The sequence below is a fragment of the Sturnira hondurensis genome, unplaced genomic scaffold (genome assembly GCF_014824575.4).
Source record: "Sturnira hondurensis isolate 20B ecotype Veracruz unplaced genomic scaffold, ASM1482457v3 Scaffold0015596, whole genome shotgun sequence".
Classification (NCBI taxonomy): domain Eukaryota; kingdom Metazoa; phylum Chordata; class Mammalia; order Chiroptera; family Phyllostomidae; genus Sturnira; species Sturnira hondurensis.
Window position 1 is genome coordinate 9,506,037 of NW_028088227.1, and position 17,444 is coordinate 9,523,480.

At 40.1% G+C, this 17,444-nt stretch overlaps 1 protein-coding gene across 1 annotated transcript in view; it reads right to left on the reverse strand.

Moving 5' to 3' along the window:
• The window catches only part of RTN4IP1 (reticulon 4 interacting protein 1), a 42,773-nt gene that overhangs the window by 16,816 nt on the left and 8,513 nt on the right, over positions 1–17,444 (reverse strand). The window contains exons 4-5 of the mRNA XM_037064969.1: positions 16,847–16,971; positions 6,613–6,661 (exon numbers count right to left, since the gene is read on the reverse strand). Coding sequence (XP_036920864.1) covers positions 6,613–6,661; positions 16,847–16,971 — 174 coding nt within the window. The remainder of the gene's footprint in view (positions 1–6,612; positions 6,662–16,846; positions 16,972–17,444) is intronic.

A 17,444-nucleotide genomic window follows, 5' to 3' on the forward strand; every position in this document is an offset into this window, starting at 1 on the left:
AGATGGCCAGTTGTGTTGTCACGATGTTATAACCACTCCCATCAGAGAAGGGCCCGATGCCTCGAGGTATTAGAAAAGGCAGGAGCCGGGAGCCTCAAGTTTAGTGCTTGTAACAATGCCAAAGGCAAATGCCCCCTACCCAATCACATGTGCTCAGAAAACAACAATTTCAAACACAATCAGAACATAAAAATGCAACATCTCTTCATTTGCATCTCCAATAAGTTAATATACTCTTCAGTCAGACAGTTATCTCAAAGCAATCAGCTCTCAGTAATAGGTAATAAATGAAAAGGTGCTTTTAAAAGGAAGTGAATGTACCCATTTATTTTTAAAAATGGATTACCTTTGAAGTAAAAAAAAACCCTAACTATATAAGTCCCAAGATATAAAATGAGAATGTCTTATATTTTTTAAATAAGGAGTAATTAGACTTAAATTTAAAAAGAAGTAAATTATTCAGGATTAAGGATCTGGAAAGTATCCTGCTCCAAAATTGCCACAATTCTTTCCTATGACAACTTCACAGAATTAAAAGGGGCTATTACCAGCCTAAGTTGAGAAGAGTTACTTGAAGTTCACCAAGAAATTTCTGTGCTGACAGTTACAGGTCACAGAGACGATTGTTCTCTCCACCCTGCCCAGAGTGTGGATTTCCTGAGCTTCCTCAATGTAAGCTGCAAAGGTTGAGTAGAACAGAACAGACCTGTGTTTTGTAATAACCACTATCAGGACTTTCATTAGTCTTTTTTTTTAAGTTCTGCTATCTAGGGAGGCATCCTTAAGAGGTATTGTTTAGTTTCACCTATTCCTGAATGTCATTTGGTTGTATTCTTTTGTATCTGACTTCTTTCGCTAACATTCTGCTTGTGAGATTCATCTACTTCACTGGGAGGGACTATACTTTCTTTTCATGACTGTGTAACATTCCAATGTAAACTGTATCACAATTTACTTATCTATTTTACTGTTGGTGGACACTGAGTTGTTTCCAGTTAGGGATAATATATATTATCAACTCTGATAATATCTTTTGGTGAATATGCATGTATATTCCTATCTACAGAGTGTATCTTTAACAGTGGAATTATGGGTTGCTATAAGGCAATTGTTTTTCCTTTTCATTGAATTTATTGGGGTGATACTGGTTAGCAAAATTATACAGGTTTCCGCTGCACAATTCCACAACACATCCGCTGCACAATTCCACAACACATCCTCTGCACACTGTAGTGTGTGTTCACCACCCCCGGTCAAGTCTCCTTCCATCACCATTTATCCTTCCACTGCCCCTTCCTCCCCTCCCCTCCCCCTGGCAATCACCACACTATTGTCCATGTCTATGAGCTTTTTTTTCTTTTTTGCTCAATCCCTAGAGGACCCCCAGTCCAAATCCCTTCCCTCTCCCACCCCAACAGCTGTCAGCTTGCTCTCTGAGTTTATCTTTATTTAGCTTGTTAGTTCATTTTTTAAAAATGAGCAAAGGACCTGAATAGACACTTCTCCAAAGGGGACATACAGATGGCCAACAGACAAATGAAAAGATGCTCAACATCACTAATCATCAGAGAAATGCAAATTAAAACCACAGTGAAATATCATCTTATACCTGTCAGAATGGCTATCATCAATAAATCTACAAATAACCAGTGTGGCAAGGATGTGGAGTAAAGGGACCCCTTGTGCACTGATGGTGTAAAGCAGTATGGAGTTACCTCGAAAAATTAAATACATACCTGCCTTTGGACCCAGCAATCCCACTTCTGGTAATTTATCCAAAGAAATCCAAAACACTAATTCAAAAGAATATATTCACCCCTATGTTCACTGAAGCATTATTTACACTCACCAAGATTTGCAAGCGGCACAAGTATCCATCAGTGGATGAGCAGATAAAAAAGCCGTGTTACCTTTGCACAATGGGATACTACTGTGCAGTGAAAAAGAAGGAACTCTTACCCTTTGCGACACCAGGGATGGACCTGGAGAGCAATATGCTTAATGAAATAAGCCAGTCAGAGAGAGACAAATACTATATGATTTCACTCATATGTAAAACTAATGAACAAAATGAAATAACAAGCCAGAAGGCAACTTATATTCCGAGTCAGTCAATGAATATAATGATTTTCCTAAATGGTTGTACCAATTTAAACTTCATCCAAAGGGATTTGACATTTCTCTTTTCCTCCCACCCACCCTCCCTCTTTTTCTTTTTTCCATTTACTTCTTCATTAACCCACATTTACTAACAATCTCTGGACTAGGCACTGGGCATCTGTCTTCGCCTGTTCAGGCTTCTAAAACAAAATTCCACAGAGTAGGTGACTTATAGAAATACATTAATACTAATAGAAATACATTTCTCATAGTTCTGGAGGCTCGACGTCTGAGATCAAGGCATCAGGCACAGTCGCTTTCAGCAAAGAGTCTTTTTCATGGTTCACAGGCACCTGCTCTCTGTGTCCTCACCTATTGGAAGGGCCAGGGGCTCCATTGGGCCCCTTTATATATAAGGGTGTTCATCTCATTCATGCAGGCTCTGCCTGCATGACCTAATCACCTCCCAAAGGTTCCCCTTCCTAAAGCCATCACACTGGGCATTAAAACTTCAACATATGAATTTGGGAGGGACACAAATATTCAGACCACAGCAGTTTCTAATGGTGAATTAAAAAGAAGCCAGTGTGTGCATCTCCTAGGAGTAGGAGATGAACATCCCCTCTCCCCAAATTCAGGGAGCAGACGGACGGGAAACTGCAGCACTATCTGGGTCCTCAAAAGGTCTGAAGTGGGGTATGGGGAGGAGCACAGGACCCCAGCTCTCCCTCCTGGAAAGCAACGTGGCAGAGCCTCTGAGTGTGCCCAGTAGCCCAGAGTGGAGAAGGGGCCTCTCACCTCATACTAAGGGAGAGTCCATCAAGCCCCCACCCCCAGGAGCCAGCCAGTGAACAGTTGCCCACAACAGTTAAGGGCCATTAGGTGCCATCCTATTCCTGGGGACTCAGGGCACTGTTTGATTTTTTTGTTTTGAGGTATAATTAACACAATATAAAATTCATCATTTTAACAATTTTAAAGTGTACAATTCAGTGGCTCTTTGTGCATTGACAATGCTGTGGCAACCATCAACACTATTTCCAGAACATTTTCCTCACCCCCAAATAAACCCATGCCTATCAAGTAGTCACAGCCCATTTACTCCTCCTCCCAGCCCCTGGCACCACTAATCTGCTTCCTGTCTCTATAGATTTACCTCTTCTGGATATGACATAAATGGAATCATACAACATGTGACCTTGGGTGTCTGGATTCTTTCACTTGGCAAAAAACGTTTTGAAGGTTCATCCATGTTGTATCGTGCATCAGAACTTCTTTCCTTTTTATGGCTGAACAGTACGCTACAGCGTACACACACTTTGTGCGTCCTTCATCAGGTGATAGGCATTAGAGCTGCTTCCGCTTTTTGGCTATTATGAATGTTGATGCTGCTATGAACACCTGTGTACAAGTTTTTGTTTGAATACATATTTTCATTTCTTTTAGGTATATACTTAGGAATGGAATTTCCAGGTCATACATTAATTTTATGTGTAACATTTTTGAAAACTGCCAAACTGTTTTCCAAAGCAGCTGCACCATTTGACATTACCACTAGCAATATACAAATTTCAACTTGTCTACATCCTTGTCCACCTATTTTCCATTTTTCTTAAAAGCCACTGTAGTATATGTAAAGTGATACCTCACTGCAGGTTTCATCTGCACTTCCCTAATGACCAGTGATGCTGAACACCTTTCCGCAGGCTTACTGGCCATTTGCATTCCATTGAAGAACTGTCTAATCAAGTCCTTTCTAATTTTTTAATTGGGCTGTCTTTTTGCTGTTGAGTTGTAAGGGGTCTGCACATATTCTGGATATTATACTCTATTTAGAGAAACGATTTGCAAATATTTGCTTCCATTTTGTGTGTTGTCTTTTTACTTTCTTGAAAGTGTCCTTTGATGTACAATAATTAATTCTAAAGAAGTTCAATTATCTATTTCTTTCTTCTGCTGCATGTGCTTTTGGTATCATATTTAAGAATCTGTTGCCAAATCCATGATGATTTATTCCTATGTTTTCTTTTAAGAGTTTTATAGTTTTGGACCTTACAAGTAGATCTTTGACCCAGTTTGTTAGTTTTCATATATAATGTGAGGAAGGGGTCCGATCATTCTTTTGTACATGGTTATCCCAGTGCCATCCATTGAAAAGACTACTCTTTCCCCATTTAATGGCCTTGCCACCTCAGTAAAAAAATCAATTAACCACAAAGGTATCCATTTATTTCTGGACGTTCAATTCTATTCTACTGATCTGTATGTCTGTCCTTATGCCAGTACTACATTGTTTCGATTAGAGTACTTTTGTAGCCAGTTTTAAAATCAAGATGTGTGTCTTTCTTTTTGTCCTGTTTCAAGATTGGCAATTTGGGGGTCCTCTGCAATGTCCTGTGCATTTTAGGATCAGTTTATCCATTTATGCAAAATAAACAGCCATCATTTTGATAGGATTATACTGAATTTGTAGATCACTTTAGGAGAGTATTATCAACTTTACAGTATTTGGCTATAACTCTCTACATACATTTTAGAATCAACTTATCAATTTCTACCAAATGCAAACTCCCACCTATCTGCACTGCCCGTGATCCTCCTCCCCAAAGCCTTCCACATTTCCTATATAAGACATCCACAAGGTAACTCATTTGTTAACCACTGGAAAAATGAATGCTTCCTTCTACATTAGAACATTTCCTTCTTAGAAGAGGAAGCTGAAATTACAGTGAACTTACTGAACCTACCTTTGCCTCAGCTTTTAAGAAAAAATAATTTATGTTAATTTACAAATTCATGAATATAATGATCTTTCCATTAACAAGATCAAAAACTGCCTTACTTTTTTTAAAAGAAACTGAAGATGGTACAGATAAATAAAGAGATAATCCACCTCATGGATTAGAATTAACATTGTTCAAGTTCCGTATTCTCTAAAGTAATCTACCATTTAATGCAATCTTATCAAAATTCCAGTGGCATTTTCTACAGAAATAGAACAAAAAAAACCCCTACCAATTGTGTGGAACCACAACAAACCCCTAAAAGCCAACACAATCCTGAAGAAAAGAACAAACCTAGAGGTATCAGACTCCCCAACTGCAAACCAAATAACAAAGCTATAGTAATAAAAAAAACAGTATGGTACCAGCAGAAAAACGAATACACAGACCAATGGAATAGAACTGAGAGTCCCAAAATAAACCCACACATGTGTGGACAACTAATGTATGACAAAGGAGGCAAAAATATGCTTGTGCAATGCAGAAAGAAAAGCCTCTTCAATAAATGGTGCCGAGTAAACTGGACAGCCCCATGCAAAATAATATAATTAGACCACTATCTTACACTGTACACAAAAATTAGCTCAAAATGGAGTAAAGACTTAAATATAAAGTCCTGAAACCATAAAATACATAGAAGAAATGTGTGTATTTTTGGTGGACTTGACTCTAATGGCAAGGGAAACAAAAATAAACAAATGGGACTACATCAAATAACAAAGCTTCTGCACAGCAATGAAAACTATCAGTGAAACAAACAAACAAAAAAGCAAGTAACTGAATGGGAGAAATGTTTGCAAATTACATTTCTGGTAAGTTCATATCCATCCTGGCCAGTGGCTCAGTTGGTTGGAGCATCATCCCATACACCTAAAAAGGCTGTGGGTTCAATTTTCGGCCAGGGCACAATCCTATGTTGTGGCTTCAGTTCCCGGTTGGGGAGCGTTACAGGAGGCAACCAATCAATGCTTTTCTCTCACGTCAATGTCTCTCTGTCTCTCTGTCTCCCCCCGCCTTGCTGCCCAAGTCAATAAACGTATCCTCAGATGAGGATTAAAAATACAGTTAACATCCAAACTATGTAAAGAACTCATACAACTCAATAACAAAAATAACAAAAACAAACAACTGAATAAAATATATATTGAATTCACATATGTGTACTGTGTAATACTACTCCGCCATAGAAAGTGACAAAATACTGCCATTTGTAACAACAGGGATGGATCTTGAAGGTATTTTACTAAGTGAAACAAGGCAGACAAAAAGGACAAAAACTGTATTATTTCACTCACGTGTGAAATATAAAACAAAAAAGAAACAAATAAAAGCAAACTCACAGTTGGGGACAACAGAACAGTGATTGCCAGAAGGGAAGGGGCAGGAGGGTGGAATGGGTAAACAGGGCCAAATCCATGGTGATGGATGGAAACCAGACTTTTGGTGGTGAGCGCACTATAGTGCACATAGGTATTGAATTATAATATTGCACACCCAAAACTTAGTGTGTTATTGACCAATGTTATCTCAAAAAAAATAGCGGGGTTAAATAGCTAATGCTTGTAAAGAGCTAGCATACAGCACATGGCTCAAAACAAGTCTTCAGCTATCATCACCACCACCAGTCTTACTATTTCTACTGTTTATGTAATTACTTCTGCTACAACAAGCAGCCCTGGAACAGCATGGATAAATCACTCGTCAAAATTAAAAGAAAAAAATTGTTTACCTGTATGGCGAAAGTACCAACGCCACCTGAAGCACCCAAGATCAAAACACTGCAACGCAGAAGAAACAATTAATGAAAATATTAAGCCAATATAACTTAAGCCAACATAAATAAGATGTTTTCAACATGCAACTGACTCAAAGATTAACAATCCCCAAAGCAAATAAAATCATTCAGCTTCCCAAGATTCTATTACACAAGGATTTTTATTTTAAATGCACCAATAAGCTGTAAGTGCTTAAAGTTAAGACATTCTACGAACTCTACTAAGAATACCAAATACCAAAAATACCAACACTGTATTTCTTAAAGAAGCTCAGACGGTTATTGGTAACATCTGCCTTACATTTTTCTCCATAATAGAGTGCTCTGGGATCCTTTTTAACGTGTTAAAGTAGATTCAGTTGCTCTCTAAGAAAAATCACATTCCGGACCACATTCCTGCCAAAGCGCAAGAAACATCTTTTGTTCATACTTGTCCCGTCAAGCTCACTGACTCTCATAAATGGAAATCAAGCTCAGCCTCACCTTGGCTGCCTGTTAAACCAGACTACTCCGTTTTATCCGCACAAACACCCTTGTTGCGCGTGCTCCAGGTTTTTACAATGTTTCATTACTGCAGCCCTCCCACAACTCTAGCCCAAGGGGGCGCATCAGGAAGAATATGGAAGCGTGAGGGTGAGAGGCGTGAGGGTGAACCCTGTGACCCTGTGAACAGACTGAAATAACACACAAAATTTGGTGTGATTATGCATATGTGCTCTGGGCAGGATCCAGGCCTGTTACCATTCTCCCAAAGGCATGTGTGACCCAAAACAGAATCTCAAGAATCACTGCTTTACGTACTCTCACTAAATTTTATTCCTGACTTACGCCGGAGCTCCAGTGACTTGCCTCCCTTAGACTGCCCAGTCTCAGGGCCTCAGACCACTGCTTGTACGGAGCTGCACGTCGTGTTATGCTACCAATATAGGCTGAGGGACATTATAGTGACTGTTTGCTACTGGATACATTAGCTAAGAAAGATTGTTGAGAGAATTCTTCCTGAGAATTCTCTCTATTATGAGCGCATACAGAAAAACACTTTTCTGAGACAAACAGAAGCATGGCTACTCATATTTGTCACTACAGACTGCGTAACTGCTAGTCTGGGTTCCTCTTTGGACTTGGCTGCCACAGAGTACAGAGAACTTTGCCACCTGTCTCGAGCAAGTACACCAGAGCCTGGAACGTGTATTCTGCCTACAGTCTTAACCATAGTTCCATTTCATTTTTTTCTCTTACCCAAATCATGGAAGGCTGGTTGTCACTCTTTAGATCTTAAAAATTGCTAGTAAAGTTTCTAAGCCAACTGTTCCCTTTGAAATTAATACCATTAAATGTAATTTTAAAAGTCTCCTTGCAAAGTCTCTTTCTAGAAGAGTTACATTTAATTATACAGTGTAAACAGAAGAAACTTTAAAGATCAGCTCCTCCAAAATCCTTCAATTCACACACTTAATCGCTTAGTACTTCCTACGCGAAGGGGAAAAGCATTAAAACTGCCTCATATACAGCCAAAGATGAATTCATCCATATTTACCCTCTTACTGTGGCCCATTCTTATAGGAAGGTAACTAGTCAAACTCTCATTCAAGTTCTTCACAATCTAATCTTCATCGCAGCTCTGACCCCTCTCACTATTTCCTGAACAGACCCTCAGACCCTTCTCACCCCCAAGTCCCACGCACTCTGGTCCACTCCTCAGGGTCTATGCCTTCATACTAAGGTCTCCCTTCCCCCGAAGGCTCAAGTCCCCATCTTCCTGCACAACAAATACCCTTGAGATGGCCCTGCACCTGACATCCATGGCCCTGCATTTGGGACTTGTCACACTGTTCATTTTCACTCATTCTCGTCTCCCAAGCTATTCTGCAAGGCTTTGAGGGCACAGACTCGCATAGTGCCCCTCACTGGGCACACCGCCCTGGATATGGATGGGGCAGACATCTGGTCGAAGTTTCTTGACTGTAAAGCCATCAGCCAAATCAGCATCCCATCCTACAGGAAAGGCAACAATGGCTACTACGGCAAATGAGGAAATCACCTGACTTTTTGAAAGACTGCATTCAAGTTTTTTCCAGGAAAGCAAAAGGCTTTAAATTAACTTTTAATTCTCCAACTGAGAACGCTGGATTTAAGAGGATGACAAATATAATGGACGCTTAAGGACCCAACTGCCAGACACATCTTCGACCTCATTATTGTCATTTCATCGCTTTTGATCCAAGGCAGCCTCATTCCTCCCAACAAAAAAGCAAAAACGTTTCTCAGCAGTGCTTGGCGGAAGAGGGAGTGCTATAACAGCAGCTTCAGTTCCCGGTGTTGCCACTTGATGGAGCCCTACTACGAAGCAAGCAAAGAGCAAGCCCACTGAAGTTGCTACACCATTACTCAGCTCCTGAAAAATCCCTGGGGACACACCATTCTCTGGCCCTGCCAATTCCGTGTTTTGTGCAGGTTCAACCAGGGCCTGTACTTTGCTTCCAACAAAGAAAGTTCCACAAAGGGACAGCAGGCAAAATAAATTTCCAAGCCAGCACTAAGTCAGTCGGTTCTCTCCAGTTTGAAGTCCTGTGGCTGAACTAACTATTCTTGTTTTGTACTCTTCAAAGCACTTTCACTACAAAGGGAAAACACTGCTGTGCTTACCCCCAGCGGCCCTTCACTTACGTGCTATACAGCAGGAATACTTTCTACCCAGTTGCTATAACCGTCACAACATACTCAAAGCTCATTAAGTAGAAGTCTATTAGTTTAAAGAAAGCTGTGCTCTATTGCTTATTGGTTTACATAAAGCAAGTGCCCATGAAATAATTTATGTGCAAAAAGCACTATAATTCAAAATTGTCAGGACTTTTTTATCACATTTCTGTCTTACTTCCTAAGTCCACAAATGGAGCTTCCTTTGAAGTCAGTGGGAATTACACTGTGGCAGATACATAAAGTATGGGTGAAAAGTATGAATGAATTATTAGACTGCTTATGTACTCTTAAACCTTAAAATTTAATTTTATGTCATTTCTGCCCAATCTATGAATTGTCCCTAAAATATGTTAAGGTACTAAAGCAATGTTGGCTTTTTTTTTCTGACTGAATCAGATTTTATTTAGCATTCAGGCACCTACGTCCTCTACGGTCACATTTTTCAGTATTGTGATCTTATGAGGCAAGGGTCTTAACACCCTAATTGCCTTACAAATAAAAAAATATTTAAAATATATTACAAAACAGCAGAGATCCAGAAACTAGGAATCATCTTTCAAATCTTCTACATTCTGGCTCAGCCTAAGAAACCGCAGTGCCAGTGCTGGGCACCTAGAAGCCTGGTTCTAGCCCCAACTCTCCCACTAGGTCCCGGAGGGCCCTAGCCTCAGACTCGCCACCTGCGAAATGCTAGATGATGGTCAGGAACATATGCCCTAGGAGTCAATGAAAATGGAATTGGCATTTTCAATGTAATTTAGGCTTATGTTTGGTTTCTCCACCTTTCCAACACAGAAGTAAAACGGCCTGCATAATTCCCCTCAGACCACGCACTCGTTGGGTGAAGCAGCCACATCATAAGAGCAGAGCGCTCCTTCTGAAGTCCTAATGCTCGGAAATGAAGACGATTTAAACAGGGCTAGCTCTTCCATCAGTAGAAACAACTGGTCTTTAAAAACTGAGGATGATGTTGAAAACATATAATCTCAGTTTTCAGCTTCCAACACTACTTTTGAATGGGGGGAGGGCAGAAAATGAGTGAACGGCAGCAAAGTGTATCATATACGCTAAGTCCACCCCTGAGGTGAGTGACAAACTCCATCTGCATAAGTGGGACACAGCTACACACAAATCGACCAAACACGACCAAGAACAGCCGGACTTACATGTCCTTCTTTTCCGCCTGGGGAATTCATGTAGACATTCCCCGATTTATAGAACAGTTCATGTGTGAATTGGTTGTTCAGAACTTTAAACACATTTTCCCATGAAAACAAAGCTATTTATACATCTTGGCAAAGAGCCCAGGGTAGCCTTTAAAAAGGTTTAGTTAACCCGTAATGGACCAGAAACCTCATGCACAGTGTAACAACGGTGCTGTGGAAAATGCATGCAGAATTTCAGCCCAGGGTACTAGGAACACATCTCCCCAAATTGGACAGGCACTGGGAACCGGTCCTGCAGTCAGGTGCAGGGCAGACGGAAGGCAGAGAGACAGAAAGAAGGATCATTTAGGACAGTCACAATGGGGCGGATAGAAACGGAAGGAGCGTGGTCAGAGAGATTAACCACAGAGCTGATGGGGTTCAGGACATGGGACCTCAAAACACGGCACACTCTGGCACACCGCGTATTTTAAGCTGAAGGAGACTTTTCCCCAAGTATACATGCTACTAAACTTCTATTTGGTTTTCTCCTGTTAATCTTTTATTTCAGGGCTCTCAGCAGAAAACTCAGAATGGTAGAGTGAAAATTATTTTTCCTCCTCTACTAACCACAGTCAGCTAAGAGCGCTGTCTCTTTCCCCTCCTGCACTCCGCTCTTCTCAGGTGGCACTAGATTTACTAGCGAAGGGAAGCTGATTTAAAAGTACATTTGCTTTGCGTTGGTGGGAAACGCTGATGTGTTCGTTGAACTTTCTGAGAACTGTCATAGGCTGTCCAGGTATAAGGATGCTGAAAGGGTTCAGAACAGGCTTCCCTAAAATGTGCCACTTTGGCATGTGGATTATGTTGAGCTAAAAGCAACCAAGACACTGTGGGCTTAAGGGAAATGTTTATCTCCCCCTTAAAGAACTTAAATTAGGGATCTTGCCCAAAATAGCATCACCAGAAATAACTTTCACGACCTATCTGTAGGACAGGGTAAACTCCTAACTACTAAACATCTGAGTGACCTCCCTCCCTCCTGAAGCCCTGAGGCACCTCACCTCACCCCTGGCTCAGAGCCGCATACATCTCCTTTTAGCTTTTTCTCCTCGATCCTCTCACACATGTGGGGTCTCTGACCCTCTCGTGCATTGGTGTTCCCATACATACACATATAATTAAATTTGCTTACTTTCTCATTAATCTGTCTCATGTCGATTTGATTATTATATCACCAAGAAGAACCCAGAATGGTAAAGTCTCTACCTCCCCCCTAGTGGCTTCTAGGAATATTCCTGCTTCCCACCAATATGTCACACAAATATATTGCTGGGGCTCCCCCTTTTCCTCCACTCTTTGAAGTTCTTGGCTGGGGCCCCTATAACAAAGGACAACACAATAAGGCATCATGAAATGTTACTGTGATAAGGTTGAGTATTGCTGAATCTAGCACTGGATTATAAGAGTAATGGAGAAGAAACACGGTTAAACAAAGTCTGAGACGTACAGAACCAGAAGCTATTCTGAAGAAAATTCTCCCAGTTAAAAGGCATATAAAAACCTACAATAGGGGGAGGAGAAGATGGCGGCGGAGTAGGACAAAGGATTTCGCTTCNTAAGGCATCATGAAATGTTACTGTGATAAGGTTGAGTATTGCTGAATCTAGCACTGGATTATAAGAGTAATGGAGAAGAAACACGGTTAAACAAAGTCTGAGACGTACAGAACCAGAAGCTATTCTGAAGAAAATTCTCCCAGTTAAAAGGCATATAAAAACCTACAATACACCACTGATCAAGTTAATTCATACACCAGGACTCAAAACGGTGCCGCCCCAGTGGCCCAGCCAACGTCAAAAACCTAAACCTAAGTCGGCCTGCATTTATGGGAAATGCCCCACTGTCCAATCACAATCCTCCAACTCAGCTTCCACTAGCTTACCTTACCCTAGAAACAGGACCCCTTAGGCTCATAAGAAAATCACTGGCCTCCTAGCCAATCATGCCCTGTTTCCATGCTGCCTTTTCTAACCTTCTATAAAACCTGCTCTTGTCCAAACCCCCCTGGGAAGAGTGCTCCAAGGCTTGTGAGTCACTGCACTCCCAATTCATGGACTGTTTTCCGTTCAGCAAAGAACATCAAACTGGTTACTAAATTATGTGACTTTCGTCATTTGACAGCACTATAGGGAAGACATCAATAACAAAGTAGTTAATGGGGGTTGTCAATTAAAATGCAAAGGTATTTAGGCTTATTAACTATAGAAGAAAATTTCAAATGCCTTGCAATCTACAGCTCATACAGTAAGGAAACTTTGAAGACATGTTTCCAAATTTGACAACAATCCTAAACTATACGTGACATGATCAATAAGGAGTTGTACAGGGGAATGAGAAGGAGAGGGCTTGGGGGACAATCACCAGACTTCGGCTTAAGAAAAATCATAGTTAACTGACATGATGAATCCACATAAGAGTCAGAGTGGAAAATCAGTCTTGTTTTGCACAAGTAGAGTTTCAGATGCAAAGGGGATATGAGTAGAGGTTGGGGTTACAAACATAAATCTGCCAGTTACTAAAAAATACAGAAGCTAGAAGATGAGATGACCTGGAGAGCAGAGAGGAGTGATGGAGTAGGGCACTGGGAAAAGAGTAACAGGAAGAAGGGGGTCACTTTAAAAATAATGAGAACTGGTAAAAAGGCCAGAGGAAAACTAAAGGAGTCTGTTGTCTCTGAAACCATGGGAAAGTGAGTGTTAAGGGAGTGGTCACCAGTACCAGATACTTCAGAGAGTTCAAATTTAAAGAACTGAAAAATATTATTGGGAGGGCAACTTAGTCGGCCATGACCCCACGACAACAGCTGCAGCTGAGGGGCAAGGCTGGGAGCTAACTTCAGTGCACTGAAGAGTAAAGGACTTCTAAGCTCCACAAGACAGTTACCCTGTCACCTAGAAAACTAATCTGTAAAACACAAACTGCCGGGAAAGAGCTTTCCACTCATTTCTTTAACCCAGTCTTCCAGGAGCTCCTAGGAAAACAGGCCCAGATGAGGCCACACTCGTTCGCATTACATTAGCAGAGCCAGAGCCCCCATCCTCTTCCCAACCAATTCCTTCAAGCAAGTAAAATGCAATGGTTTCTTTCTCCTCCGCACACCCCTCTAACAAAACCACCTAGTCAAGTGCAAATGAAAACCCAAAGTCCACAGGGAGTGGAGGTGGAGGAGACACAGGTGGGTGGTTGGGTGAAGAACAGGCAGGCGAAGGCATCTGAAAAAGGGAAGCTGTTATAATTGCTGAAATAAGCAAATTGGGGAAAGACGGAGTAATGCCAATGTTTTTAAGTTTGAGCTTTTCCAACTGTATAAAACAGAATGACTCAGTTACATAATTTACCGTTATTTAAAAAAAGTTTACTGTCATAAAGCCTGATCTCAAAAAAAAGCATTCCTAAATTGCATTGAGTTTCAAGTATACACAATTTAAAAGTAAAATTTATTTTATGCTTCAATTTCTAACATTTTCTAATATGTCTGTCTAACAGAGAGTCAAGTACAACAACTTCCCCAGCAGAGATGAATTTCAGGCAGAGCATGAAATATTCAAGGTGGACCATGGCACGGCTAATAAATATAACCACCAGATCAACTGCTTTAAAAAATGTAGCTGGTGTAACCACTTTTAAATAAACTTCTATTCATTTTGAGACCCCTAAGTTATCTATGTGTTCCTACTGAATAAATCATGAAGAAACTATGGATGGACAGGTAAGAAGGAAACAATTGGATCTGACATTTTCTAGTGATACTAAAGTGCAGGCAAAATTACATTTTATATAACATCGATATTAAATTATTCCCTTGGCTCACTGATGCTCAATTTGTTGCAAAAATTAATTATGTAACAAAAAGGAAAAGGTAAAAACACCAATAAACTCTTAGAAGCTTTGTCTTAATCTCAAAACACTTTTTATTATTAAAAAATCTCATAAAATCTTCTAAGGTGCTGATGGGTGTTTTTATCATTGCTCATTTTTTTTTAATTAACTGGTTGAAAAAACAGAATTTAAGTCCTTATTAACAAACACTGACCTGCTTCGTAGACTAAAGAGTGCCTTAATGCCAATCACTAACAGAAAGAGAATAATCATCGATTAGAGAAGACAAAATATGCTCCACCAATCACATTAAATAGTCAAATTGAAAAAAGCCACTTTGGACACTGGAACCTCTGAGTTTATGTATAATAAAATCCCACTATCCTGGTAATTTGTTCATGTAAAAGTGTTTTGCACAGTATTTTAAGGCACTCACCTCTCTCATGTGATTCTCACAAGGAAGTAGTGGGAAAGGTAGGCCATCATTACCACCTACACATAGTAGTTTCAGTAAAGCACCAAGGGCAAGGTCTACCTCACTGCCACTCGGAACGGAGGCATCCTAAGGCCACCATACTCACGGGACTGCAGCAGGCATCTGTGACGCGAGCTTGGGAGGCTCTCCACAACAAAGTCACTGCAGGGTGGTTAGCATGTGGCCAAATCAATGAACAGACCAACTCAATACAACATATAATCGCCTTACAAGGGATCAAATTTTCCATTTCTCAAAGCTCTTCTGACAACCAACACTGTCCTACACTCAGTGCCTTGGAGGAAACTATGAAGAGACTATAAATAGCCTGCATGTGGTCACCTGCTTAGTTAGTAGTGGAGTGGAGAACAAAACACAAGGTCCCCAGTTCCTAACTGTCACTGCTTAAATAAAAGATAACCCAGTATCTAAAAATCACCCAATAAACCAACAACAAAATAGGGCACACACCTATGTGTCCGAGAAGAGACAGCTAGATCTGTTTCTAAACTGTTTTCTTCTGGGTACTAAAAAAAAAGAGTGAGCGAGTACGGCTGGGGAGCCCTGAACTGGCAAAAGGAATGAGAGACTTCTAACTACACAGTCACGCAGGCATAGAAAGTCTAATGTTTCTAAGGAAAAACAAAACAATAAAGCATCAGTATGAACACAATAATAATAGAGCCTACAATAATAATAAAGTTCCAAAAGTCTTAAATAAGATTTTTGCAAGGCTATATTAACTAAGATGAGTCATTAGAAAAATCTATGTGGTCAAACTAATTTAATTTAAACGAAGTGTCTGACCAAAGTGGCAACTTCAAGAAAGATAAGCCTCGAGGTTTAAAAAATAAACAGTGTTGACCTTTAGAATAAATATTTGCTTTGAAATCTATGATAAAGGGTAGCACCTCATTAGATGAATAGTCTTCGCACTGCCTTCAGAAACACAGCTGTTAGGCTTTCATTAAATGCACTGCTCTATAACTCAACACATTAAGTGTAAGGTACGATATTTCATAACAACAGGAGTATAAAATGACACAGCCTTTAGTTATTTTACCCGCACAATCCTTAGCAATCAAAAAACCAAGTTATTGTAATTTATTAAAATTTGACCTATAGCTTTCTCCCTCATCACAAACATTAAACAGTTCTTAGCACCTGGTTTTCTCACCAAAAAAAACCCCATCAGTTTTCCCTATAATACCAACTTTCTAAAATACAAGGAATATAATCTCACAGCTAACAATAGGAGCCACTATTTATTGAGTGCCTCCCATGTGCCACAACCCATGCCACTAGTTTTGCCTGTATTACCTCATTAAAAATAAAACTCACGGAAGAGAAGCAACTGAATGTGTCAACCATCTAGAAAGCAGCAGAATCTGATTGTGAACTCAAGTCCACCGAAGACATTTCTTCTCACTGTGTTTGTTGTTGCTAACTCAAAAAAGCATATACTCAAGGCCTTGAAGCACCAGAACTAACCTAAAGATACCAATCATGGAGCCTAAGAGACCTCAAGATTATATTCAGCAGTGATCTGCAGTCCCTCTATATTTGATTTTCATAGAAATCTGCAAGTATGAGAGCAACTCCTAGTAGAGGTAGAAAAAAATGCCTGAACCTTGACATCATTCATTACAAACTATGTAGCAGGATTCTTAACATTTTTAGGAATCTGATAAAAGCTAGGCTCTTCTCCCCAGGAGTCACATAAAATTCTGCATTATTTTGGAAGGTTCAGACTCCTAAAGTCCATCTGCACATTTCAATTTTTAAATTTGCATTTGATTGGACTAAGAATCCATAGAATGAGGTTAAGAAAGTACACAATGACACAAATGAGTTCTTTGGAAATTGTTTTAAATGTCAGCACAACTCTGATCATGTGAACGATTCTGATTCTAGTTTTACTGCTTTTGGTAATCTGTAATTAGAAGAAAGAGAGAGAGAAGGCATAGATGCCACCATTGATACTTACCGTTTTCCTGCACAGTTTTTGTCATTCAGGCCGCCAACCTTGTTTATGGCAGACCAGGCTGTGAGGGCCACGTATGGCAAAGAGGCAGCTTGAGTATGAGTGAGTGATCTGGGCTTGTGAGAGACCTAGATTTGAAGACAACAGTCAAAAATAAGCAATGACTTACAAAGCCTATGAACACAATTAAGTACATTTACCTTCCTAGGAATCCAGCCATTTTCATAGATAAGTGTCTAACTTTCTGCCCGTTCAGTATTTATTACATGCCCTACTTTAAGATTATCCCTAAGAGATATTCTCCAAGTGATTCAACCTGCCCTCCTGGGGTCAGAGGTTCAGTAACGTTTTACAGGCCATATGAATCAGATACAGCTACTTAATTCATAAAGACTGCATTCAATAATAATCTCATTAGTTCTAACTATACCCAGAAATAAATCCAAACATACCTTGAGCTCTCACAAACACATTTTAGTTTCATTTTTAGATCAGCTGTTTCCTTTACTCCCATGTACTGGAAGGTAATCTTTTCAGACTTTCTCTGATCTCAGTAATACCCCTTCTTCCCTTCCCATCCTCCCTTCTATAGACAAATTCC